The sequence below is a fragment of the Leopardus geoffroyi genome, chromosome X (genome assembly GCF_018350155.1).
Source record: "Leopardus geoffroyi isolate Oge1 chromosome X, O.geoffroyi_Oge1_pat1.0, whole genome shotgun sequence".
Taxonomy (NCBI): Eukaryota; Metazoa; Chordata; class Mammalia; order Carnivora; family Felidae; genus Leopardus; species Leopardus geoffroyi.
Window position 1 is genome coordinate 11910076 of NC_059343.1, and position 26883 is coordinate 11936958.

At 45.8% G+C, this 26883-nt stretch overlaps 1 protein-coding gene across 4 annotated transcripts; it reads right to left on the reverse strand.

Moving 5' to 3' along the window:
- Window positions 1–823: 823 nt before the first annotated feature.
- ASB11 (ankyrin repeat and SOCS box containing 11) lies at window positions 824–25978 on the reverse strand. Of its 4 annotated transcripts, XM_045471482.1 has the most exons (8): window positions 25631–25978; window positions 16956–17035; window positions 13526–13633; window positions 10259–10409; window positions 5708–5842; window positions 4393–4584; window positions 1261–1405; window positions 824–950 (listed from the first exon to the last, which is right to left on the reverse strand). In XM_045471482.1, exons 1-7 carry the CDS (start codon window positions 25809–25811, stop codon window positions 1281–1283), a joined length of 972 nt encoding a protein of 323 aa, XP_045327438.1. In that variant the 5' UTR covers window positions 25812–25978; the 3' UTR covers window positions 824–950; window positions 1261–1280. The 4 variants fall into 4 exon arrangements, with proteins under 4 accessions (XP_045327438.1, XP_045327437.1, XP_045327439.1 ...); XM_045471481.1 differs by having other exon boundaries at window positions 824–1405; window positions 25631–25977; XM_045471483.1 differs by lacking the exon at window positions 25631–25978 and adding an exon at window positions 24635–24861 and having other exon boundaries at window positions 824–1405.
- Between the last annotated feature and the right edge of the window lie 905 nt (window positions 25979–26883).

Consider the following 26883-nt stretch of genomic DNA (forward strand, 5'->3'; position numbering starts at 1 on the left):
GTGTACCTAAGATGATTCGCCGCACCTCTGACCTCCACCCACTAGATGTCAGTAGCACCCCTCCCTCAGTTGTGGCAACTAAAGGTGTCTCTACCGACAAATGTCCCCGAGTGGGGGGGTGAAGGTAAGGGCAAAATTATCCCCAGTGGAGAATCAAAGGGCTAGAAGACCCGGAGAAAAAAAAAAATACACGTTTGGAACCAACCTTAGGATCAGCTGAGAGAAAATTTTCTTCTTAGAAGCTAATTTTACTATAGTCAGTGAACCATGACAGTAGTACTTACAACAATTAAAAGTTTTTCCACGTCAGAACTTACCGAAGTTCTAAATTCACAAAAGGGAGGGGGAGGAGGAAAAGAAAGGTGAGAAGTGGGAAGAGCAGAAAGGGGGGAGTGGAAAAGAAGAAAAGGGAGGGGGAGGAGAAGGCTGTTGCTCCTATTAAAAATGACGTGCTCACTTGGGACCCAGGCTCACAGAAATAATAGTGACCCGGCACGGAGCGTGTCTTGGCGACTGGCATTAACATGTAATTATTTCAAACAACCCTGAGGCTCTTGACTTTGAAAATAAGCTGATGGATGCTTGGGTTGCAACATGCATCAAACAGTGCCTGCGGGTTCAGGTAATAGGGGAGCAGCCAGCGTTGCCCTGTTCTAGAACCGTGTGCTTCGACGAACAGCCTTTAAGGTCAGAAGTGACGAGCAACATTTCTCTTATCAACCAAGACCTCAGTAACTGCAAGTCTCTGTTAACTTTGATGTTTCGAATGCGTTCAGCGCGCACACACACGCGCGCGCGTGTATATATATAAATGGCAAGGAAATCAAAATTACAGCAGAAGTTTATTCATGGAAGCAGAGAAAGGAAGGGCAAAGGAGGGAGGGACTGCATCAGGAACACATCAAGAGATACACTCGTCAGACTCTTATTCACCCAAGATTCACATGTGTCTGCAAGATATGCAGAATATTGACCCTTAGATAATTAAAGACCACGAATCTTCAAACACAGATTATTTTCACTCCGCTGCACAGGTTTCTAAAGTGTCTTAACAACAAAAGCTAAAAACCAAAAGGCTTCGGGTTGCCCCTTGGGGAACGAGAGCATTAACCAGGAGTTTCTACTCCTCGGGTATCCTGGTTCTTCGGGGACCAACACTAGCTGACTCTGCTCATTGGAAGGTACTCAGAGCCTAGCCACTGGGTGTCTACACTAAGTACCCTGGGTACAGCAGGCAGTAGCCTGCTCATTTCCAAGTACCTTCCCAAGGCCAGCTGGGACTACCGGTATAGCAGGAATCTTTCCAGCAGCTCCGGCAGATGCAGCTCACGGATGGTTTGACGACACGCTCGGCCCAAGCACTTCCGGACACACAGGCGACAGAGCTGGGAGAGAGCAGGCGGGCCTGGGGAAGAAGTTACAATGTGTGAAGTTCATGGTGGTGGGGCTGGGGGAGAAGGGGAGACCAGAGGACCGGAAGAGGCCGAAATGCTCCACAAGCTGGCTCCGTGCACGGATCGTAGAGCGATGTAGCAGACGCTAAATACACACAGGGACCCCAGGGTGGCCCTCTGGGCGGCGACATGTTTGGGTGAGCCCTCTAAAGGTGAGCGTGTTAGCGATAGTGGGGAATGAGGCTGAGCAGAGGCAAGTCAGGAATGAAGCGTGAGGCCTCAAGGGAACGCGCCTCATTCACGTATCGCACGCGCCAACAAACAGGATAATACTGGCCAAGGAGAACCAAGCGAGGGACAGCTGCCAGGAGGGCATAAAGGCCTGTGAGGTCACAGAGGCCTCCCGGACCTCCTGGCTCTGGCTGCCCGTGAGGCGGTGCTGGCTGGGTCCCAAGTCATTTTCGGAAGGGCCCTCCATTCACACAAGGCTCCCAGCTCCATGAAGCATCTAGAGAAAGGACCCAACTCACTTAACCCCCATTATATCCCAAACCTCAGTCTCAAAGGGGCTCACGGAGTCATCACGCCCACGGCTTTGCGTGGCTGAAGGAAAGTAACGAGAGCCCCAGATATGGCTGAATAGGACGAATGAGGCTTTGGCTGGAACGCTAGTTATACAGAGGCATTTGTAATGTCTCAGTGCTCCCTAGCCTCACTGTATCAGGAAAGATCCCTTCAAGTAGACCTGTATGATTACCGGACTGCATAAAGTTGTCCTTCTCAAGACAATCCTACTGTAACAGGATCTTGCCACCCGTGAGAAATGGGGCACTGCATATGCAAATAGCCAGATAACACCCGAATCGAGGTTTCTAAGGAGGATCTATGTGACAGAGCACATAAGTGCCCTTCGTTAAAATCTTGGGAAGCGCGAGTGGAAAGCGTCTCCACCTGTCACCCAACCGAAGCTCCTCTGGAAAACAGTGACGCAGACAAATCGTCCAGCGTGCCTAGAGAAGGTCAGATACCAGAGTGAACTTGACACAGCTGGTGTCCATCCTTCCAGACCAAGCAGCTGTACTTGTGACGACAGAAGACAGAAGCACCTGCTTAGAACGAATCTAAATCCTGGACCTGGAAACATCTTTGACGGAAGAAAAGAGGAAATGTGGCAATGGCCATAAACCATATTCTCGGCTAACAGTTGGAAAGGACCTGGCATTTCCAAACTGGGAGCCGGTAAGGAAGATCAGAGTTCTTCAAGTGGAGATTCAAATAAAAGAGCGACCATTAATGACATCGACTATTGGGAATAATCTAGACCAGTGGTACTCAAAGTGTGGCCTCAGTTCAGCAGCACTACCTGGGAACCCAGTGGGTGTACAGAGTCTAGGCCCGATCCCAGACCTCCTGAACCCGAATCTGCATTCTAATTAGATCACCAGGTGATTCGTACTCATGGTAGAACTTAAGAAGCACTGACCGAGGGACGTCTGGGTGGCTCAGTCGGTTAAGCGTCCGACTTTGGCTCAGGTCATGGTCATGCAGTCCGTGGGTTCGAGCCCCGCATTGGGCTCTGTGCTGATGGCTCGGAGCCTGGAGCCTGCTTTGGATTCTGTGTCTCCCTCTCTCTCTGCCCCTCCCCCTGCTTGTGCTCTCGCTCTGTCTCTCTCTCAAAAGGAAACATTTAAAAAATTTTTTAAAAAAGAAGCACTGACCTAGAAAGCATTCCTGAAATGACTGAACCGAGCATTCTACTTGGAAGGTATAGAAGACACGAGAGTGGTTTCATGAAGTGGAACTGCTGAGTACAATAAAACCCTTCTCGACCAGAAAGTGTTTCAGAAGGTTCAGCGCGGGGCCATCTTAACACTGAGCGCATGTTCTGGAGTCAGACTGCTTGGCTGGGGTCCTACTTCTCCTTAGCAGTCATATGACCCTCTGCAAGCCAGTATCTTTATGCTCTCTTGTCCTATCTTCAGCCGGGACAGCACCGGCTACTGCAAAGTGCTCGCGGCTTTGAAGTTTTCAGAATTCAGGGAGATTAATCCAGGTTTCAAATTCTTTAGCTCAGCGCCTAACACGTGTAAAACTGAAGAATGACTCTCACTGTTTTTAAGTTTCTTTATTCTGAGAGAGAGTGAGAGACAGAGAGAGAGAACGAGCAGGGGAGGGGCAGAGAGGGAGGGAAAGAGAGAATCCCAAGCAGGCTCTGCACTGTCAGCATAGAGCCCGACGCGGGGCTCGATCCCACAAACCGTGAGATCGTGACCTGAGCCAGAACCAACAGTCAGATGCTTAACTGACCGAGCCACCCAGGTGCCCCTTATTACCATTACCTTTAATAGTCTCCCAAGCATACAACTGATCAGTACGGGCTTGGATAATGTTCTCTTTCTGTAGAGACTTAGCATGACTGACTTCTGAATTTGGAATGCAGAGCCTCTTAGAGACCCGCCTGGTCTCCTCGGGCATCTGTAGCTCCACTGGCCCACGGTGGAAAGGGGAGTGAGGCAATGGGGGGCACAGACCCGCCTGCTCCCTGATCGCGAGGGCAGGCAATCGACTCGGCCACCTAGTCCAGTGTCTGAAATACACACTCCGTATCCAGCCTACAGCCTCTAACTCAAGTATTGCTAGCTTCCGCTGACAAATATTTCTCCAAATACGACAAAGCAGGGTCTTGGTCCACTCCGCTGGGCACTTATTCCAAGCCAGATGTGGCAGTTCACCTTTTCGTGGTGAAAAGAGTTCTCAGAGTATTTTCTCATCACGGAAAATACACAGCAACCTCCCGGTTGCATAAATGCCCTTCCGTTACAAGTGGACACATACGCCTATCGAATCCCATCTCGGTGACGCCAGCGACGCCTGCTGCCTCCCACATGCCACTCCCAAGGAAAAAGAGAAAGGAGGTAAGGAAGTCCGGAGATAAGACAGGGAGGGGAGACAGCGGATGCGCTTCCGGGAGAGAACTGGACACCCAGCCCTTCGTTACCTTCCCGGAGCAGGAGGGCCTGCTCCACACCGCTTTTTGGAGCCGCCAGATCCAACGCACTTTTCCCCTCGGCATTTCTGCACCTCAGGGGAGCCCCATAGTCCGCTAGCAGGTGGACGACTTCCACGCTGGACTGCCTCGCAGCGGCGTGCAGCGGGGTGTCCAGACTCTGGCCGCGGTCCACGCTGGCTCCTTGAGAAAGCAAACGACACGAGTCAACGCTGAACGTTGACGTGGGAATACGACGGGCCTAAAACACAGCAGCTGTGGAGGAAAGCATCTTGAATGTCATGACATGCTGGGCCAATCTTCGAAAATGTCTGACCCAAGCCTAGAGCCTCAGCAGTGGCTACTGAAACTGCTTCAAAGGATCTGGGTGAGAAGAGTGAAGAGAGACATTTTTAGGCACTTAAAATACGTTCCTTGCTTTTCCATACGAACCGTGCGACGGACAAAATGAAATACCTGCAGCGCCTTTTACGCAGAATTATTTTGTTTTTTGGCAAAGGATAAAGTTAAGATTATTTGGTACTTACGTTATTCCGGGCTCCAAGAAAAAGATTTCTGAACTACGACAGGGAGTAGTAAATGATAGGGGATGAAAAAGACAAAAAAAAAAAAAAAAAAAAAAAAAAAATCTTGGAGATAAAAATTCTCATTTAAAAGTTCTTAGTACAGCCTCTAATGTCAGCGGTGAAGTCTGGGGAATCTTTAATCAAGTAATAGTTTCAAGACATTTTACTTTCCCCCCCAGACTCCCAGTGTCTGTATCTACCTTTTAGAATGAAGGAAGTTACTAAGTACCTTAGCAGGATGGATCTAAGGGAGTCTATGGCAAATGTCTGTTATTTTTGCTTTCCGGCATCCTCCTGGTAACCACACCTGGGTCTCCCTCTGAGGAACCAACCCCTGGGATTCCCGGCTCACGTGTTTCCAGGGAAGCCCGACAACTACAAGGTAGACTGAAATCTAAGCCAGTCAGCGTACTGTATTTCCTTTGGCCACCATGATTGGTTCAGAGATGGGCAGGTGACTCAAAAAGAGCCAACGCAATAAAATTCTTTTTTTCCCACTAGGACTCATGGGAAAGAGACTCTTGCTCTCTCTTGAAACCGCCAAAGAGAACCATACCAGGTAAATGGAGCCAATACCAAAGGAAGTGGACACTCATTTCTCTGGAAAAGTTCTGTTTTAAACATTCAAACAGCAAATACTGTCAGAATTTTGTCCAGCCTGACAAGAACTTAGTCTTTAAAGCCATGGAAAACCAACAAGGTTAACAGGTTCTTCTCATAAAAAGATTTCTGGAAGTTACCTAATTCGAGAAGTTTCTTCACACAGTCTACCCTCTGGTAGGCGCAGGCCACATACAGGGGAGTTCCAAGCTGGGGCACTTCTTGGTCAATGTTAACGTTATTTGCCAGAAGAATCTCCATGCACTCTCTATGACCTGGTGGCACAAAAGACAACCTTACTCAAGTAAGGGAAATATTGACTATTTACAGAACTACAGAAGTGCTTACCTGGAATGGGCTTTAGAAAAAACCTAGCCCGGGGGTGCCTAGGTGGCTCAGTCCGTTGAGCGTCCGACTTCGGCTCAGGTCATGACCTCACGGTTTGTGGGTTCGAGCCCCGCGTCGGGCTGACAGCTCAGAACCTGGAGCTTTCTTTGGATTCTGTGTCTCCTCTCTCTGCCCCTCCCCTACTTGCACGCGCTCGCTCGCTCTCTCTCTCAAAAATAAATAAACATTAAAAAAGAAAGAAGGAAAGAAAGAAAGAAAGAAAGAAAGAAAGAAAGAAAGAAAGAACGAAAGAAGGAAAAAGAATGAATGAACCTAGCTGGGTGGGTACCTGGGTGGCTCAGTGGGTTAAGCGTCTCTTGATTTCAGCTCAGGTCATGATCTCACGATTCGTGAGATTGAGCCCCACATCGGGCTCTGCGCTGTCAGCTCAGAGTCTATTTGACATCCTCTCTCTCACTCCCTCTCTCTCTCTGCCCCTCCCTGGTGCTCCCTCTCTCTCTCAAAAATAAATAAGTGTAAAAAGAAAACCGAAAGAAACTAGATATTTTTTTTTAGGCAGAAAAAAAATATCTTTTTGGAAATCTTAGAAAAGTCCAAAATAAAGACCATTAAAGAGAAAAGAATGCCCATACGTCCCCAGTTCAACTCCTCTTTGCAGCCCTTACAGTGCCTCCGTCTAAACTACGGGCTCCACAGGTCACGATCTCGCGGTCCGTGAGTTCGAGCCCCGCGTCGGGCTCTGGGCTGATGGCTCGGAGCCTGGAGCCTGTTTCCGATTCTGTGTCTCCCTCTCTCTCTGCCCCTCCCCCGTTCATGCTCTGTCTCTCTCTGTCCCAAAAATAAATAAACGTTGAAAAAAAAAATAAATTAAAAAAAAAAATAAACTACGGGCTCCAAGGAGCACAGCTGGAATCATTCTTCACGGTGAAGCCACCAGTTTACAAACAGAGGCTGCGAGACGCACAGGGGTAAACGGCCCACAAAAGCCAGTGCTCAAATCCAAGGCCGTGTACGGCTGCACCTCCTTATTCTGGTTAACCTGAAAGACACCCATGAGAACATGTAAAGCCCCAACTATAGAAGATACGTGTAACTGCACTTTCAAATTCAGGGCTTAACAACAACTACATAAACAAGCATTCTCCTCGGAGAGGCTGCCCGACGAATAGACTCGAGCGGACCAGATGGACTTGACAGATATATTTAGAACTCTGCATCCCAAAGCAACAGAATATACTTTCTTCTCGAGTGCACATGGAAGATTCTCCAAGAGAGATCACCTACTGGGTCACAAAACAGCCCTTCATAAGTATACAAGAATTGAGATCATACCATGCACGCTTTCCGACCACAGCGTTATGAAACCTGAAATCAACCACAGGAAAAAGTCTGCAAACCTCCAAAAGCGTGGAGGTTAAAGAACACCCTACTGAAGAATGAATGGGTCAAACCAGGCAAGTAGAGAAGAAATTTAAAAATATATGGAAACAAATGAAAATGGAAATACAACAATCCAAACGCTTTGGGATGCAGCGAAGGCAGTCCTGAGAGGAAAATACATTGCAATCCAGGCCTATCTCAAGAAACAAGAAAAATCCCAAATACAAAACCTAACAGCACACCTAAAGGAAAGAGAAGCAGAACAGCAAAGACACGCCAAACCCAGCAGAAGAGAAATAATAAAGATTAGAGCAGAAATAAACAATATAGAATCTAAAAAACTGTAGAGCAGATCAACGAAACCAAGAGTTGGTTTTTTGAAAAAATAAACAAAATTGATAAATCTCTAGCCAGGCTCCTTAAAAAGAAAAGGGAGATGACCCAAATAGATAAAATCATGAATGAAATGGAATTATTACAATCAATCCCTCAGAAATACAAGCAATTATTGGGGAATATTATGAAAAATTATATGCCAACAAGCTGGACAACCTAGAAGAAATGGACAAATTCCTAAACACCCACACACTTCCAAAACTCAAACAGGAAGAAATAGAAAGCTTGAACAGACCCATAACCAGCGAAGAAACTGAATCAGTTATCAAAAATCTCCCAACAAATAAGAGTCCAGGACCAGATGGCTTCCCAGGGGAGTTCTACCAGACGTTTAAAGCAGAGATAATACCTATCCTTCTCAAGCTGTTCCAAAAAATAGAAAGAGAAGGAAAACTTCCAGACTCATTCTATGAAGCCAGCATTACTCTGATTCCTAAACCAGACAGAGACCCAGCAAAAAAAGAGAACTACAGGCCAATATCCCTGATGAATATGGACGTAAAAATTCTCTAATAAACATTTTAAAATAATTCCTGTCCAAGGGCGCCTTGGTTTCAGCTCAGGTAATGATCTCACAGTTCATGGGTTCAAACCCCACATCGGGCTCCATGCTGACAGCGTGAAGCCTGCCTGGGATTTTCTCTCACTCCCTCTCTCTCTCTCTGCCCCTCCCCCACTCACTTGCTCTCTCAAAATAAATAAACTTAAAATAAAAAATAATTCCTGTCCTTTTACTTTTGTTTTTCTTTTTCTTTGCGGAAGAAACTGAGTCTGGTCTGAGTTAAATTTAAGTACTCACAGAAGTTTCAAAAAATTAATATATACATGATGGACACTAATATAACAGTATCTAAAATAATGAATTTGCTATTTTCTCTTCCATTCTGTGGATGTTGGTTCCTAACATGCTTTTAGATACAGAAAAAAAAATACGTAGAGACACATGAATTCATGTATTTATAAGTACGTATGTATTCTGTAGGTCCATAGATACCAAATACCCCAACATAAAACCATCCACGAATTAAATAATTCAAACCATTCCCAATATGTATCCATTTTTAAATGTTTGGATGGAAATGCAAATATCAGATTAATTTTCACTTCAAATCAATAGTAAGACAATTTTTTAAACTTTTAGATCAATCATTTCCAAAGGAGACCATTTTCCTTCAACTTAAAGGATCTACTTGAAGTTTGGGAAACGACCAACCTCGGTTATTAGTCAATAGATGTTTATTAAATATGTATAAGACATCAAAACCATGGATACATTGAGATTTAGGTCTTTTGTTGCATTTCAAGTAATCCATAAACAAAGGGGGCAAAAAGACAAAAAGAAAACCAGACTCAAATACAGAGAACACACTGATGATTACGGGGGGGGGGGAGGGGGTGAAAGAGGTGAAGGCAATCAGGAGTAACACTGAGTAATGCACAGAATTGTTAACTCCTTATATTGTACGCCTGAAACTAATATAACATTGTACGCTAATTAGACTTCAATTGTTAAAGAAATGGAACAAAAATAAAAGCAGAGAAAAAAAGTAGTCCGCTGCAAAAAAAAAAAAAAAAAATTACCAAGTGACATATTTAATAACCTGGGCCAAATCTTTCACTATTGCCGTTTGAAATGAAGACTTTCATCCCGAATTAGACCCGCAAAGATCACTGTTCTACAGCATTCTAACTTCCCCACTGTATTTCTGATCTCAATATAAGAGAATAACTCCACCAGTGGGTGACAGAAATGCTGCTCTGTCAGTGTGACCTTTGACAAATGGCCTTGACCTTTCAAAGGTATCTTCTTGTTCTGTCTAGCCAATGCATCAAGTTTTTAAAGATCTCGATTTTACTCTTTTCCCTCATTTCAAAAGTAACTGAGAACAAGGGAAGCTAGAATCAACCTGAAGGTTTCTAATGCGATGCTTTTTAAAGTTGCAACCTTTTTTCAATACCTAATGACCTTGAAGTCAGCAGCTCGTCTAGAGTATACTGCTGGTTGTGGGCAGTTATGTTGAATCGTCCATTAGGGATACCATCAGCCTTGGCTTTCAGACACTTTCATAATTTATTTCAGTGCCTGATGTTTTATGGGCTTTGGGAAATGAGCCGCTCTTTCCTAGTAAAGACAAGACATACGCAACGTACGACTCATGGAAGTCACCCCTGCAGTTGGAGCCACCAAAACACCAGCAAAGAGTTTCCAGAGAGGCCTGCCGAGAGACCGACTCCCTAGGAAATGCGACATCGTGGGGCGCCTGGGTGGCGCAGTCGGTTAAGCGTCCGACTTCAGCCAGGTCACGATCTCGCGCTCCGTGAGTCTCATTGAGCCCTGCGTCAGGCTCTGGGCTGATGGCTCGGAGCCTGGAGCCTGTTTCCGATTCTGTGGCTCCCTCTCTCTCTGCCCCTCCCCCGTTCATGATCTGTCTCTCTCTGTCCCAAAAATAAATAAACGTTGGAAATGCGACATCGCAGACCGAAAGGGCGTGGCGAACACTATACCACTGATTCGCGCAGATCCGAGCGAGCCCACCAGTTGGTGTGCATTGCGACGGCCGACTCACCTCTCTTCACTGCCTCGTGGATGGGTGAAGCCAAGTGCGCCTCCAGCTGGGCCTTGGCTCCAAACTCCAGCAGCACGTGGACGCACGCAGCACTGCCGCTCCGGCACGCGTTGAAGAGGGGCGTGGCTCCGTGGACCGTCACTCCGTTGACCTAACGATGAGCGAAGAGGCCCAGAGGATTTGCGATTTTTCTCTCACCGTTGCCAAGTGTTTATTCCTATGCATCTGCCTGGAGAAATTTCCCATGCTGGTGGATGAGCGAGGGAACTCTACATCACTACGGTACCATGTTTTTTAGATGCCAGCAATCTGTCGACTCTCACCTACAAATAATATCCCAAGTGGGACAAAATGGGACAGAGCTTTTCAAATGTATGCATGGGTATTCCAGAGCTTCTTACGAGCCTCCTAACCATGGAGGAGGGGGGGCCCGTTTGGTGGTTAGGAGCATGGCCGCTGGTACCATTAGCTTGGGTTCAAATCCCAGCGTTCTCTCTTCTATTTGTTCAGAAGCCCCGGTCGGGTTGTTAACTTTCTGTGCCTCAGTTTCCTTACCTGTAAAATGAGGATCATTAAAGACTCTGCCTCATGAAGTTATTGGGTGCATCAAGTGAGTCACCACATGTTAAACACTAAGAACACTGCCTGGTGCCCGGTGAGCATTTAGTAAACATTTGCAACGACAGTTATTTTCATTGGCCGTTCCTACGGAGCTGACTCCCCATCCCAATCACGAACCAATGTGGCGGGCCCCGAAAGTACTGGAGAAGCCAGGTCCCCAAATCTGCGCTTGCAAAAAATCTCCTCAGCAATTTCCCCGCAGTTCTGTCCGTCTTGCCACAAGTTCTCTTACTGGTCTGCTCTAGTCCGTACCGATTGCGTGTGCCAGCAGTGACTCCTAAAGAGATCACGATCAAGCCAAAGGCACAAAGAAAAGAGCCATCAACATGGGGTCTCCAACCACCCTGGGTGCCTTCTAGGGATGTGGGAGGCACCTGAGAAGCAACACAGCTGGAGGGCATCTTTGGGTATTAGCAATAGATTGGCCAGGACATCAGGGGACCAAGGCCTTCCGGTGGCGAGGCTCTTGCCTCAGCAACTGAGGACGCGGGTGTGTGAGAATCAGGATCCCAAATTTTCTGGTCTCAGAAACAAACGAAAAAGCTCCCTCTCCACAGTCCCAGGGTAGCCCCCATTATATTGGAAAGTGAAGGAGGAGAGGCTAAGGTGGCGGCGACAGACAAGGACAGGGGAGGTAGTGTGCAAATTCATACAGCCTAGGGATTTTCTAACCTATTTACATTTGTACTGAAAAAATATTTGGTGGAACTGGTTTGATTTGTTGTTACTGAGAATCATCCTCATCCTCAGTCCCGAAGTCTTCTAATTTGATTTCCTCGGTTTCTCGGGTCAGGGCAGCAAACATTTATTGAGCACCTATTAGGTGCCAGTGTTTCAGAAACAAAGGCGAGTAAGGCAACTTGCGTCTCCTGAACAGGGTGAATTCTATCAGGGAAGACAAACACAGACAGAGATCATTTTGATACAATAATAAATGCTGGGGGCGCCTGGGTGGCTCAGTCAGTTAAGCGTCTGACTTCAGCCCAGGTCAAGATCTCTCCATCTGGGAGTTCGAGCCCCGCACCGGGCTCTGTGCTGACAGCTCAGAGCCTGGAGCCTGCTTCGGATTCTGTGTTTCCCTCTCTCTGCCCCTGCCCCTCTTGTTCCCTCTGTCTCTCTCTCAAATAAACATTAAAAATGTTTTAAAAAATAATAAATGCTTTCGAGCACCACAGGAGCAAGACAAAAGAGAGTACAGACTTGAGAAATACTGAGGAAGCAAAATTAGCAGGATGTGGTGATTAATTAGTCAGGGAGATGGGAGAAGTAGGATGATCCCAGGTCTGGAACGGGGGAACGCAGGAATGTGTTTCACCTGGCCTCTGAGACCGGGCTGCAAGGGGAGCCGGTCCCCCGGGGAAGGACATCAGAAGCACAAGTTTCAGATGCACGGAGTTTGAGGCACCCACGGGCCTGCCAAGTTTGAGGAATTTCCTACTGATTGACCAACTCTCTTTTATTCCTTGTCTCCTTCTGATTTAAATGTTAAAAAACACAGTCTTCATCGACTGTTTCCTCAAAAGATGGCCAAACACAAGGGACTGCGTCTCTTTTTTTTTTTTTTTTTGTCTCCCACAAAAACTCCCAGAGTTGTACCAGCACACACTCCTCCACAACCTGATGTGGTTTGCTATCTCCCGCCAACGGAAGGAAACGGCCCTCACCCAGCCTCACCCCGTCACTACATGTGAGTTGACTACCCAGTAACTTCAGGAAGCACCACCGCATAAAAGCACACGACCACTGTGGCATCGGGAAAATCACTTTGCCCAAGAAAGCCTTTTATATTCAGTTCGACATAGAGAGACCCAACTTCCACATAAAATGCAAAGAACAGCTTCAGTTAAGCACCTAAAAACATTGCACCTCGTGAAACAACACGAGGACTGAGTTAAAAAGTGGAAATTAGCAACAAAATGGTATCTGGCAACTAAATGAATGTCACCGAGATTTTCAAAAGTTGTAATTTCACAGTTCTGTTGTGATATCTATGACACACAGCACCTCAGCCACTCATGCTTGAAATAAGGATACTGGGGGGTGTATGGCATTGTTGAGTCACTATATTGTACACCTGAAACTAATAAAACACTGTATGTTAACTATACCAGAGTTAAAAACGATAATTTAAAACTAAAATAAACATAAAAAGAGAAAAAGATACAGAAGGATAGAATTTTAAAATAAGATAAAGTTAATTCTGTCGGGTTTTTTCAATGTATTACTTATTAAAAGCTTATTTAATTTGATGATTTTGCTCAATAAAAATAGTCGTTGGTTTACGGTGTTGAATTAAGAGCGTTTTTGTTGTCGCTCTTTTAAATTGTACTCTTTCTCATGTTTCACAGTCCATTTCCCGAGATCGGTTTCAGAGAACTCTAGTTTGAGTTGATCTTTTGAAACTCAGCAGGGCAATTTTCAAGGATTCCTGTGAATTACCTCATTAGAATGCTCGCCCACGGGCACAGAGGCTGAAGAGGGGAGTGACCAACCGTGTCTCAGGAATGTGCATGCGGACAGGGCCAGACCTGTCTACACCGCCAGTGGGTGCACAGTCTGGAGGGTAGCGTCTGTTTAGACCCTAGCAGGTGCACCTGGGCAGACAGGGCTGCGGGAGGGGGAGGCGGGGGGAGGGGCGGTACTCACGTGGGCGCCCTTTTCCAGTAAGGCTTTAGCGCAGGCCACGTGACCTCCGAGGCACGCCTCGTGGAGCGAAGAGACCCGGTTAATTGTCACGAGGTTCACGTTGACACCCTAGAATTTGGAGAGAAGGGGTCGAGGCTGCATTAGCAATGCCGGCGACTCCCGGACTTCAGAGGCCGGAGTCCAGCAGACAGCGCTCCGGCATTCGTATGCCGTAGTCCCAGCACTGCTCTTGACCGCAACTCCAGGGCATGGAGAGGCCTCTGCAGTACCAGGGTCCGGGGCCAGCGGCTTCTCCTTACCCAGTCCCAGCACGCCCCTCCTCTTATGCCTTGTCTTGGAGTCTATGTGACAGATGGGCATGATCAGCCAGCCCTGCTGCTGGCCGACTCTGACTTCGTGCCCTGATTTTCACAACTTGGCCCTGACCATCCCCCCTACCCATGATTACCACTTTCTGTGAAAGCAGGAGGTCCCTCTCAGCTTTTCTGAACTGAGTTCTGCTTCTGATTTCCTGCCTCCTAACCGACCCACTGAAAACTTCCAAAACCTAGTGCATGACCCTGAACCCCAAACGCCAACCCAAGTTCCCACGGCCTCCCGCCCCACGTCCCTGGGGCTGGCGGCATCCCTGCTGTGGCCAGCAGCTGGGACTTGCCACTATTGCCCTGTCCCTTCCTCTTAGGGCCTCTCTGTACCTCGTTGGTCCCATCCATTCTCATGCCCTGAATATGATGTCATTACTCTAGAGCTGTGCTGTATATTTCAATTTGGGTATTTAATACAATTAGGAAAATTTCCCTGTGTATTATTTCCCTTTAAGAAAAGAAAAACAGGCTAGCCCACAAGGTGGCAGCAGTGTACTAGGAAAAACAAAAAACAAACCTTCCATCTGGTGCAAAGTCAATTCCTGGATTCGCACCCATGTGATGTTGGACGGGCCTGAAAGACCGTCTAGAGTGAATCACCTTCATTGTGCACGAGAAAACGGAGAGGCAGAAAGTTCAAACTATTACTAAGACTTAAGGCTCCCCCAGCCGTCGAGGACAGCCAGCACGATAGGAGCTTCTCATCCCTGGTTTCCTGCTCTACTCCACCACACTGTATGTGAAATAAAGTAAAAAATAAAATAAAATAATACATTTTTTTACTAGTGTGTAAGGGTAAAGAAGTGTGCATGCACTGAGAAAAAGCTCAACTGCTCTCTGAAGAGCACTCCTGACACATTTAAGCACACTGGTTTACAGAAATCAACATGCTTATGAAGTATACTTAAAAATAAAGTCGGGGGTGGGGGACACCTGGGTGGCTCAGTCGGTTGAGCGGCCAACTCTTGACTTCAGCCCAGGTCAGGATCTCACAGTTTGTGAGTTTGAGCCCTGCTTCGGGCTCTGCGCTGACGGCACAGAGCATGCTTGGGATTCTCTCCTCTCTCTGTCCCTGCACCGCTTGCATTCTCTCTCTCTCTGTCTCTCTCTCTCTCTCTCTCTCTCTCAAAAATAAACAAACATAAAAAAATAATAAGTACTAAATACAATGTGGGATCCTGGATTGGGGCCTGGAAGAGAAAAAGGACTCTGTGGGAAAACTGGTGTGATCTCAATAATCTGCAGTTTAGTTAATGGTATTAACAATGTTACTTTCTTATGTTTTACTAAAGTACCATGGTTATGTAATATTAGCACTAGGGGAAGCTGGGAGGAGTATAGGCATCTGGGAGCTGTGTGTACTCTCTTTGCAACTCTTCTTTATTTTTTAAAAAAATGTTTATTTATTTTTGAGAGAGAGCACAAGCAGGGGATGGGGCAGAGAGAGAGCGGGAGAGACAGAATCCGAAGCAGGCTCCAGGCTCCGAGCTGGCAGCACAGAGCCCGACGCGGGGCTCGAACCCACGAGCCGTGAGATCATGACCTGGGCCGAAGTCGGAAGCTTAACCGACTGAGCCACTGGGCACCCCACGACTCTTCTTTAAAATTATTCCAAAATTAAACGTTTATTAAAAAATACCACTAAAAGTGTTGAAGTGGGAGACTAAGAGGGAGGAGGTGGATGCCAGACTTTTCACTGTGTACCTTTTAGTATCACTTTAATCTTTGAACGATGTGAATATATTACATGTAAAAAACAATCAAATTTTAAAGTGCTTAGAAATAAATAAGCAAGTGATAAAAATCAAGCACAAAAGCCATTTGATTACTACTGGCAGTACGGTTTTCCTTTTGCCTCTACTTCCTCAAGAAGTAACACAACTCATAAAAAAGAAAGCAAAAAAAAAAAAAAAAAAGCACACCCGTGTGCACGTGTGCGTGCATGTGAAAATGGTAAGGGAGCCAGGTTCGGTGGTAGCTAGGATGTAGAAAAAAGATACAGTAAATCACCTCCTCTATACACACGCAGATTCTAAAATAATGTCAATGGAGCATGTACACTTTTGTTCATTCATTTTACAAATATTTACTAAGCCGTTACTCATCGTTCAAGGTGCCAGGGGTACAGTCATAAATAAAATAGTCTGAATAAGTAAGACTTTAATAAATCTTCCCAAAGAGTAACATCTACCCACGTCAACCCATTGTAAATTTGCTCTTGAAATACTGTATCAGGGGAGGCGGACTCTAAGGTGGCCCCCAGCGATCCCCGATTCCTTGTACTGGCTCCCTCTGTAATCCCCTCCCCTGGCGTGTGGGCTGGATCTATCGACTCACATCTAATGAATAGAATATGGCAGAAGTGATGGGATGCCATTTTGGAGATTAGGTTATACTAAGACTTGCTTCTAAGGCACTGTCTCCCGCTCTCTCCGGGGGAGGCCAGCTGCCATTTCGTGACTCGGCCCTGTGGAGAGGCCTTTGTGACAAGGGGTTGAAGCTGGCCAACAAGCGGATGCGTGAGCTTGGAAGCGGATCCTCCCCGCTCGAGCTGTGAGGTGACCGCGACCCCAGCTGATACTCCGCTGCCTGCAAGAGACTCAGAGCCAGAACCGCCGGCCAGGCTGCCCCTCGGCCCATAGAAACCGTGACAATCCGCACTCGTTGTTTTCAGCCACTGTGTTTTGAGGTCATTTGTTATGCGGTAATAGCTGACTAATGCAACTTCGGGGGGCCGTTGTTACCAAGGAACACTGGGAGAGCACAGGGTGAGTTAGTGCAACAAAGATTTGAAGGCATGTACCGTCACCCTCACAGGGAAACTGCCTATGGGGTAAAGGCAGGCCCGGAGGGGGAAGGAGGGCGCTGGGCGGAAGAGATGAGCCAGATTCCCAAGAAAGGAGAGGCAGGAGGAACAAACGGTTGAGCTGCAGAGAATACATACACCGAGCCTGGCTGTGCGGGGAGCCAGATGGGGCAAGCAAGACTCCGCTTCAGTCAAAGCTCGTAAAGCATGACGCTGATGATCGCACAGGCACAAAGGTTCAAGTCTCTGGTTCACTTACTTGTGCAATTAAAGTTTTAAGGGCCAGTAAGCGCCCCTGGGCCGCAGCTTCATGAAGTGGGGATCGATCAGCCCAGCAATCTGCAACACAAATCAAGCTCAGAGTCAAGGTCTGGAGTCTTCTTCCGGGCAGCTCAGTCGTGCTGCCCACCCACCGTGAGAGGAGGTTTGGGGAAGAGGAGGGAAGCTTGGAGCACGCACCAGGCTCTTTCAGCAGCCACTTTCAGGGTGACAAGCCACTGAGTGTATGGTCCATCCATTTAGTGGTGTGCGTGGAGAGGGAGCACGTAACATCTCTCTCACTCTTTCGGGGGGGGGGGCGGTTTTAATAAGCAATAGGCTGAGTTTGAACACATATTCTCAGAGCTTGAGTCTGATAGCTCCAGACAAGGCAAAGTGAGGGGCAAAGCTGGTGGACAGGCCTCTCTGCTTTCCTCTTTACCCTGCCTCTTACCCTCACCTCTACCCTGAAAACGCAACAGCTTGTACCCCACGAAGGAGGCCTGAGAATCAGGGGACATGGGTTTGCTCTCAATTCCCTAGGTAATTAATCGTCTCTCTTTCATTTAGGTGATGAGGCATATCTATTCCCATGACGCAGAATATGGCTTTTCAGATGACACAATCTTCCAAACTTTTCGGTGGGCAGTTAAGCGTGATGGCTAAGCCCAGAGCCAGCGGGGCCACGGGGCCTGGGTTCAAGTCCCACCTCGACCACGTTCCACCAAGAAGGGCAAGTTCCTAAAATTATGTCAACGTCAATTTCGTGATCTGTGGAATGGGAGCACAGTAATTTAGTACTTAGCAAGGGCTTAGGTCTCTAAGTAGGCCAGTAAAGCACATCCATAATGTCAGGTACTCAAGCAATCTGTGAGTAAAAAGTACACGCTGGGGCAGTGCCCTAAGGGGCAGCTTCAGAACAGCCTCACAAATATTTCTTTTCCTGTCATTGCTGGTCGGTAAACAAGACTGACCAGCTTCAGTGGGCATTTGCGAAGTAACCCTCTTAAAACACGCCAAAGAGCAATCACTTGTTTCGGAAGGCCTGTCCCAGTTTGTAAAATTTCAAATACGATCGTGCTCTTCATACACTGAGAAGCATGTCGTACAGTTCGGATTTCACACAAAAGGCCCATCTCATCAACCTGTTCTAGGTGATCCTGATGGTGCCAAGAGTCCAGGGGTTCCTCTTCCTGCAACCCGGGTGGAAACAACCCCATCAACGCTAGGACTACGTGAATGCAAAATAGCTCGAGGCCGCAAGGACGGAGTGACTTTTCCAGCAGATGGGAACCAGGGCTATCGACATTTCAGTAGGCCCTCTTCTTAGGCTGAAACTCACTTCTTACCGTCTCGTCACCTCTGCGTTATGAAAAGGGGGAAGCCTAGAATGGCCTCTACGGGGTTGGACTGAAGTTGGAGCAGTTGGTATGAAAATGTGATTTTCAACGTGTGCATTTATATTTGCACCATTGTAACAAGGTCTTGGAGAAATGGCTGATTCCAGGGCTGGGCCGGGAAAAACATAAGATAAAGGTGGCCTCGAACACCTTGTGCCAGAAAGACAGTGAATGATGGGACATGTCAAAAAGACGCAGGAGCTGGCTCGAAGGGGCTTCCAATGGTCAAATATGGGATGCCTTCAGCATCCAAATACAAAGTGATGGTAGGAGGTTATACCCTAGCAAAGAAAATAGGAATCTATAAGTACTGGCTGATAGAAATTAATATACAAATAGCAAGGAGGAAGCTCGTCCTCATAGTACGACACCAACTTGGAAATGTGGAAGAAATGGTAGAATCCGGCTCCAGGGATCTCCTCACAAAATAACTACTAGTTATAAAAGAAATACAGGCGATTTTGCAGTAGCACCAAACTGTAGACACCACCTTACCCAGCGGATCACAGTTAACGTCGGAAGTGACGGAACAAATCGGCCCGCTGTGCCATGCCATGGAACGCAACGGGTGACATCATGTACTATCGGAAGGAATGCGATGGGAGAAATACACCGTAGCATCTGTGATCTTCCTGCTCAAGATGCATAACCCAAATCTAATCTTGAGGACACTGTGAGCCAACTCAAACTGGGGGCCGTTCTCTAAAATAACTGGCCTGTAACTTGTTCGAGGAGGGACAGAGGAACCGTTCCACAGTGAAGAAGGCTGATGAGACACAACGTCTAAAGGCAATATCCATCCTTTTGCTCTCAAGGACGTTATTAGGAAAGTTGGGTAAACATGAATGGGGTCTCTGGGCAAAGAGAAGTGGGAATTCTTGGTACCACTCTTGGGCCTTTTCTGTCACTTCAAAGTGAGTTCCAAGATTTAAAAGTGTGTGTGTGTGTGTGTGTGTGTGTGTGTGTATACACACACATATGTAAGTTGGAACTAATTTATATATAATTAAGTATACGCACACACATACACATAATCACTGGTGTTTTTGTACTCCTGATATGAATGTGCAATGCTTTGATAAGAAAAATGGATACAAATTTTAACATGAAAAAATACCATTTGTGTCTCCACTTGTTCCTGAGTCAGTTAAAAGCTGATGAATTTGAAAATCTCTTTGGACTTTTATAATTTGCATAAGCTGGGAATCATGACATAATGAATGCATATAATCCTCGATTAGTCAGCCTTGGTTTTCTTCTAATACATCTTCACCTCATTCAATATTAACGGTGTATCAGACATGCTACAGTCTTGCCTAACCGCTCTTGGAAGTGGACCTGGGCTCTGGGGTTAGGAGGTCAGTCTTCATCCACGGACGTCACTAGAACCTTGACCCATGTAAGGAGCAAACCTACAGCCGTGGCTCTGTTATGCCCTTGTTCCAACAACAGCCAGTGAACCGAAGTCACCCGAAAGTACAGTAAGTATTTGATTCAAAAATCAGAACAAGATTTACAGTAACTAGCTATCGTGAAATTAGAATACTAACACAAAGTGGCTTTATTATTTTTAAAACTTACTTCCGAGTGGGCTGTGGGGGTCCCCTTTCCTTCTGAGAAGCAGGAACCCTAACTCCATCTTCGTCCTCTTTCTAGTAATTTCTGTTCCTCACCAGTCCCATAAGACCCACTCCGCACATACAACCTGGATAGACCTCGAAACCTAATGTCGAGTGAAGGGAGCCAGACACAGGAGGGCACGTGCTGTGTGATCCCTTTCCGTAACATACAAAAGGGGGCCAAACTCACCTGGAGTCAAAAGGACCCCAAGGAGGGGTGGGGGCTGACGGGAAGAGGAACCAGTGGGGGCCATGCTGATAATATGCAGTGTCTTGCTCCGGGGAGCTGGTACCTGATCGTGCTCACTTTGTGAAAATTCATCCAGATGTTCGCTTAGAATTTGTGCCCTTGTCTGTATTTACAAAGTTCGTCAATCGAGAGATTTGAAAACGACCAGTGTACTGGTCAGTCCACTTTGGAAAGATAATCTCCTCTCCTCTACCTCCTCCGGGGGCAGGGGATGGCCCTCTCTGCCACGCCAGCAGCTGCGGACAGAAGAGCAGCGTGTCCCCGTAGGTGTTCCCACCTCCTTCTTCTGGGTGCCAGCTCCCCTTGTGGTTTGGGGGTGGGGAGAAGAGAGAGGGAGGACGTCTCCCCAGGGAAGTGGAAGACGAGGCCGGTCTGGCTCGCTTGCTGCCTCAACTGCAGGTGTCACTCCTGGTCTGCGGGCTTGCCCTTCCTACCGGGGCTCACTTCCAGGCCCCCTTCCTGTTCATTGGCATCCGGCCCCCTCTCCTCCTGTCCCCTGTCAACGCAGCGCCCTCGGACACCCCGAGCTCCCACCCCATGTCACGGCAAGCCTACGGGGCCATATTCTTGTCCACCCAGAAAGCAGGAAGAGGGCAGGGCCGGGCTTCCTTCTCACCACGCCACTGCCCTCTTCCCGCTGGACAGGCCCAGCGGACAGGTCCGGAAGTTGCCCCGGCTGACCTCCAACTTGACAGGGAGGTACCAAGCTCCCCTGCTTTCAGAGGCCCCTTATCTAAACTCGTATTTCTCCTGGAGCCCCTGCCCTTGGCCTTCGAGAGAGGAGGGAAGGGAAGAGCCTCGCGTCGTGAACCGGAACACCCCAAAACGCACGGCAACCCATTTGCCCCACGTAACGAGACCTCACTTCCAGTATTGACAGAAATAGTACCGAATTCCAAGGTTTTGTGACCCAGAACGCACCCTGCTCTGGTGTTGAGATCCCACCTAACCTCAGGGTAGGTTTCTTGGCCGGGGATCCTTCGCTCTATCCGCCATCTCTCCATACATAGCACGAAATGAATCCATTCGTATCCCCCTCGATGTAGAAATCCTCTTTGTTTCCCCACTGGAAACAAACCCACTCTCCAGGAAGCCACCTTCCCGGTCCCATTGTTTTCCAGCACTTGCGTCAAAGGGCCTAGAGTTTTCACACAAAACCCTTTCCAGCAACTCAGCCATGGTGGGTTCTCCTGCTTTCCTCTTATTCCCAACACGCAGTGTCTCGCTCTTGCCGTTCTTGTTTCGCAAATTGGAGCTAATTGTGAGAAATTAAGGATTGAAGTTACTTGGCAGCTAGGGAGTTTTTCCATTCCTTTCAGGAAATATCAACTAAGCTCTCCAAATAAGTGAGCGCCTAAGTAGGACTCAACCCTTCTCTCCTAAGGCAGTCTATTTTTAGTTCTTGGGCAGACTGCCTGTGTCACGGGGCTGCAAGCACATTAGGAAGATAGTTTACTGGACAAATATGTTTACTTGTTCCTGATGAAGTGTATGGAAAATGTTCAAGTGCGTTTTCATCCCCCCCCCCCCCCCCGGTGGACTTTTTCTCAGAATATGACAGCTCCTAAAACCACACATTTCAGTAACAAAATCGGTTCTGAGGGGATACAGTTGTCTGACTGCCAAGTATTCAAGATAAAAACCTGTATTATTACTATTATTATTATTAAATTTTTTTTTGCAATTTCCCCCTTCATGATTGTGACAAGTATTTGAGCTTACTGGTTTATTACTTTTAAAGAACCCCCTAACCAGTTATAATCTCTAGTGCACGTGGAACAATCTTTAGTCTCTTTATTCAAGTTCCAAAATCATACGAAGCAATATCTTCTCCTGTAGCACTTATCAGAGAAAACACATTCAAGAGGAACCTCAATTTTGAACCAAAATATACACAGGAGCCTAGCAGAATTAATGATTTAAGTAAAACAAAGGTAATTGGAAAAAGTCACATTATAATAAATTTCCTGAGATACCTAAAATATTAGAATACGATTGAGTTAAAGTGCACACTTTCTAGAACACTCGATTCCAGTCAGGAGATGCACCATGGTCAACGAACACCTATTTGCAGGGTGTTAGAAGGTTCCTCTGAGCCCATCAGGAGCAGGAGAGCTGAGCTAAAGGTAACAGTTGGTGTGGGCACACCCCCTGCCGAGGGCTGGTTGTCCAAATTTGGGAAAGCCGGCCGGCACCTGTGATGTGTCGCCATGAAGAAGACGGCTGGGCCAAGGCTTGAGAGGACAACCAGCAAGACCGAACAAGAGTAGAAGGCTAGGTAGACGGTTTGGCAAGAAGGGACCAAAAGCAGGAAAAACCTGCTGGTAGGGGAAGGGTAGGAAAAAGGAGTCAGGGGGATGAGTCAGACAGAGGCGGGGCCATCAAATCAAAGTGAGGCTTCTGAATTTAGAACAAGGACAACTCATTTTAAGCCTTAACATTTAGACCGACACGGATCTTCTAGATTTGGCTTAACATAAACATTAAAAAAAAAAAAAAAAAAAAAGTACAACAGTTCCACAATCGCGTATCTGCAAATGTAAAATCACCCAAATTTTGAAAACCAAGCTTTTTCCCAAGTTTGATGCAAACTCCTTTGGCAGCGAAGCATGGTAAGGACTCAGGTTAAGAGATTTTTTTCTTTTTAATTTGTATTTCAAAATATCCAATATAATACAGAAATAGAAATGTCAAGATGTTTGATTTGGGGAGGCGGCTCGAGGCCCGGCTGGGAGTGCCGTGTAATATACACTATAAACACTGTGTAATCTTCCTAGTAGCCCCCAAACTCCTGAATCCTGAACCACGTCTGGCCCGAGGGTTGTGAAAACAGATTATCAACCTGTATCTATACTCTATTTTTATCAAGTTTGATGACCAAGCTCTGTACTAAATACAGCTTCAATTCTGGCCAGATTGGCAAAGGCAGAAAAATCATATACCGCATCTGTCAGGAATAAGTACCTGCAGAGAGATCTGAGGGCTGAAGGTGGGCTCCAGTGATCCATCCGGTGCTCTAGACGTCGTGCCAAGGGCTAATGACAATGTTTTCAACTTAAATACGAGTGTGTGTGTGTGTGTGTATGTAGGTATATATATATGTATACACATATATACACACACGTGTATATGTGTATGTATATATACATACACACACACATATATATATACACACACACACACATTATTGACAAATCACACAAAGAAGCCTGAAAAATAAAACAGCCAACCTGGTTTAACTCAGGTCTGGTAAGTTATCTACAAATGTAATAGTTTAAGCCACAAAGACATATTGACCAATGTATTCCAGAATGTGAAATCCAGAAAAAAAAAATCCAGAAGATTTTATAGCCCCCAAAATGATATTTAATGAGGGATATGATGCTAGGTTTAGCTTCCAAAAGAAAGCGTGCCAGGACCTATGACAGGCTAAATAAACCCTGCCCTGGGTGAGTTTTTTTTACCGCTCTCCCCTTGTTTCTGACAGCTCTGTTCAAGAAATTTAACCTTGGGCTGAGACTTTTCTAAGTCAATTAGCTAACTTACTGATTAAATGTCACATATTTTCCCAACAGACATCTGTCTGACCAGTGAGCAGCAAAGATAATTTCTGGTTGCACAAGATTTTGTTCTTTCTTTTTAATACATCTAGCTTGAAGAATATAGCATCTGACTGCTAACAGTGTCAAAAGAAAAAAAAAACAGTTTCTGGCATGTTACGGCCTGCATTATCATAGAAAGCCTTATTTACCACATCTGGATATCCTAGCATACACACGTATGGGGGGGGGGAATGTGTATTTGTATACACACACAGCCATCCACACACGTAGATATGTATACATAGGAAGGAAATTAAACTGAAAAATTAACATGTACTATTCTCTCCCAGTCCCTGCCTTATTAATGATATTCAAAAGATACGTTTTTGACTTTATAACATGACATTAGTTGCAAATTAAATGAGTATTATCCTACGAGCTTGAACAAATAAAGGCATTTGAGCTAAGGAATGAGTGAGCTCTATTTAAGAGATTTGTATTACAGTTCCAGACCCAAATCCAAACCATGCTTACATGGGTTTTGACTATTATAAAACCTTTTTAAGAGCGTACTGAATTAAGGACGACAAAGACAGAAACAATGCACGTGAGCAACAGGAGAAAACATTCTCAACACGCTCTTGCAATAACGACTTTGTTGGATTTGACCTCATTTAAACCATGAGGATGATGTATCTCTGAGAATACCAAAATTGTGTTACTGAAACTCTCACAAAGCCCTGTTCATATTTACATATCAAATTAGAAAATACGATTTTCAGATCACACTTAACTTGAAACCAAAGAGAAGCTTTTTTTTTTTTTTTTTTTTTTTTTTTTTTTTTTTTTAACCAGTCTAAGCAACGTACCTCCCTGAAATGTGTGACAAATGTAATCCCCAAAAGAAACCTCTTTCCACATTCCGGGCCTTCTGACACTTCCTGAAACTTCACGACTCTCCTCATTTCCCCCAGTTAATTGAAGCATTCTGATGCTTTATCTTTGGAGGTCTTATTTCTTTGGATACTGCTGTTATCTAGCGTCTTCAAAGTTGTCTGGCATATTGGAATCACACAGCCTAAGTCTATTTTGAAAGAGAATCCTGGGTGCAAATTGAAATGGACGCTAGATAAAGAATGATGTCATCCTGGAAACCCCTATGAACGCTAAAAATAACAGAGGGAAAATCTGAACTCTGTTTACGAATAAATTCTCCTCTCTCAAGTGACAAGCCCAGCAGCAACAAGTGTATCTGATTCATTTACTTTTGTGGCATCTCACGACAATTAAGGTGAATCATTTCTGGAGAGAAACGGAGATGAAATCCTACAAAGCAGGACAGTTTAAAACGTTTCACCCAAATGTTGGCATTTCACACGAGTAAAAGCCGCGTCGTGAAGGATTTTTCCTGCCAGTGACAAGTGGCTAATCGATTCGCACTGCAAACGACAACACAAAAATATATATAGCATGCCACAGCTGCTGCTTGAAATCAGATATATTGGTCATTCTATTTCCGGAGGGGACCCGGTCTTGTTAGAATGCATTGTTAAACTTTGTTGAAAAATATTAAAGAAAATCCCCTATCAGTAATTTTTCAGGTTAGTGGAAACGAGATTTCTCCAAATACTCTTAAAAAGCCACTACCCTAGTTCCTTCTTAAATAATAACCACTAATAATAGTACTACGAACTTGCAAAAATCAAGCTGAAACTCCTTCACAAACCGGTGCTGTAGTTTCTAAAAGTACCCACACAAAGCCAAACCACAAATAACATCCACCCTCCAGAAATATCATTCGTACGAACCATCTAGGAGGGTTTTTTTTTTTTTTAAGTGTTGAGAACACACGCGTGTGATTTTACCTGAAATTCCACCATAGATCTCTTCTGCTATCCTAGCCGCTTCTTTTCGATTGCCTTTGACGATATAGAAATGAGTTAGGAGAGCCAAAAACACTTTGATTAAAAGTTTGAAGAAAAAAAAAGTAGCAAACATTGTAACAAAAATGTTTTTAAAGCCATAGGAAACAGGACCATCTTCCATTTTGGCTTGCACTCTCTACAGGTTCTTGGTGCTGCAAAATTACACTGAGTTATAATTGGTATCATATGACATCTATTTTCAACTTTCTAGCTCTTGGTGCTCTGTTACTGAGAACTCGTGTGTACCTTCTAAGCTAACTGTGATTCGGAGGCTGCATGTGCTGACTTCCATAGCCATGTGAAATGAACTAAAGAAACTTCCTTTTAGACCTACATTCCTCAGTGCTATTTAACCAATGGGATTCCTGTCCACATCTTTTTGATCCCTCAATCCCAATTTGTGCTGCAGTATGTTGGAAGGCAGTATCGGAAAGATAAAACAAACTTGTCAGATCCCATGGTGACGAAGCGAGTTATTTGAAGTGGAAAGTACCGGCCCCAGAGCATTTCATTTTCTCTTCATTCTCAGGTTTATGTGAGATAATGGCCCGATCTAAAATATGACCGGTTAAAAAAAGGCCATTTACTCTAAGGCGGTACTTAATAAAAGGCTCATCTCGGATGCCTGTCCAAGTGGATGTGTCGGATTGAAAGCATTAGACCACTTGCCAGAATAGGCGCATCTGTGACAAGGTCTGCCGGCAAAGCTCATCATTCATTTCCCGTTTCAAGTGTCAGTAAAGGTGGTACCTCGTACTGGAATACGCGGGCTCTCCTTGATCATGGGAGAGTTACAGGGAAATGGAGAAAGAAGATACCCTAGGTTCTGGGTGAATTACCCAAAGATTCTACGAATCGATACCCTCCGCCAACGGACAATATTCTCTTGTAACCCCTAACTCTTCCACACACACATCGATGGGCCAATATGAAGGAAAGAGACTTATTTTTAATTTCCCTCCCCTACCAAAAAGGGATGGGGAAAATCTACGTCTCCTCTTTCATTCCTGGCTATCTTAGATTTTCAAAATCTCTACAAACTACTGAAAAAGGCAGGCCAAAAAAAATTTAAGAGCAGACTCAGTAAGTCTTATTTAATAAATGCTTTATGCAAAAGACACGGGGAGTTTCTCGTAGCGCTCGGGCACATGAGGATGACTACCTAGGCGACAAACGTTTCCCTACACTCCGCT

Bases quoted from the DNA above. Each gene is read 5' to 3' on its own strand.
- ASB11 (XM_045471482.1), bottom strand. From the start codon at position 25,811: ATGGAAGATGGTCCTGTTTCCTATGGCTTTAAAAACATTTTTGTTACA. The intron at 10,410-13,525 runs GTGAGTACCGCC...GCTCATCGTTAG, and splicing joins TACTGGAAAAGGGCGCCCAC to GTCAACGGAGTGACGGTCCA. The intron at 4,585-5,707 runs GTAACTTCCAGA...TGCTTTCTCAAG, and splicing joins GAAGAAACTTCTCGAATTAG to GAGCCAGCGTGGACCGCGGC.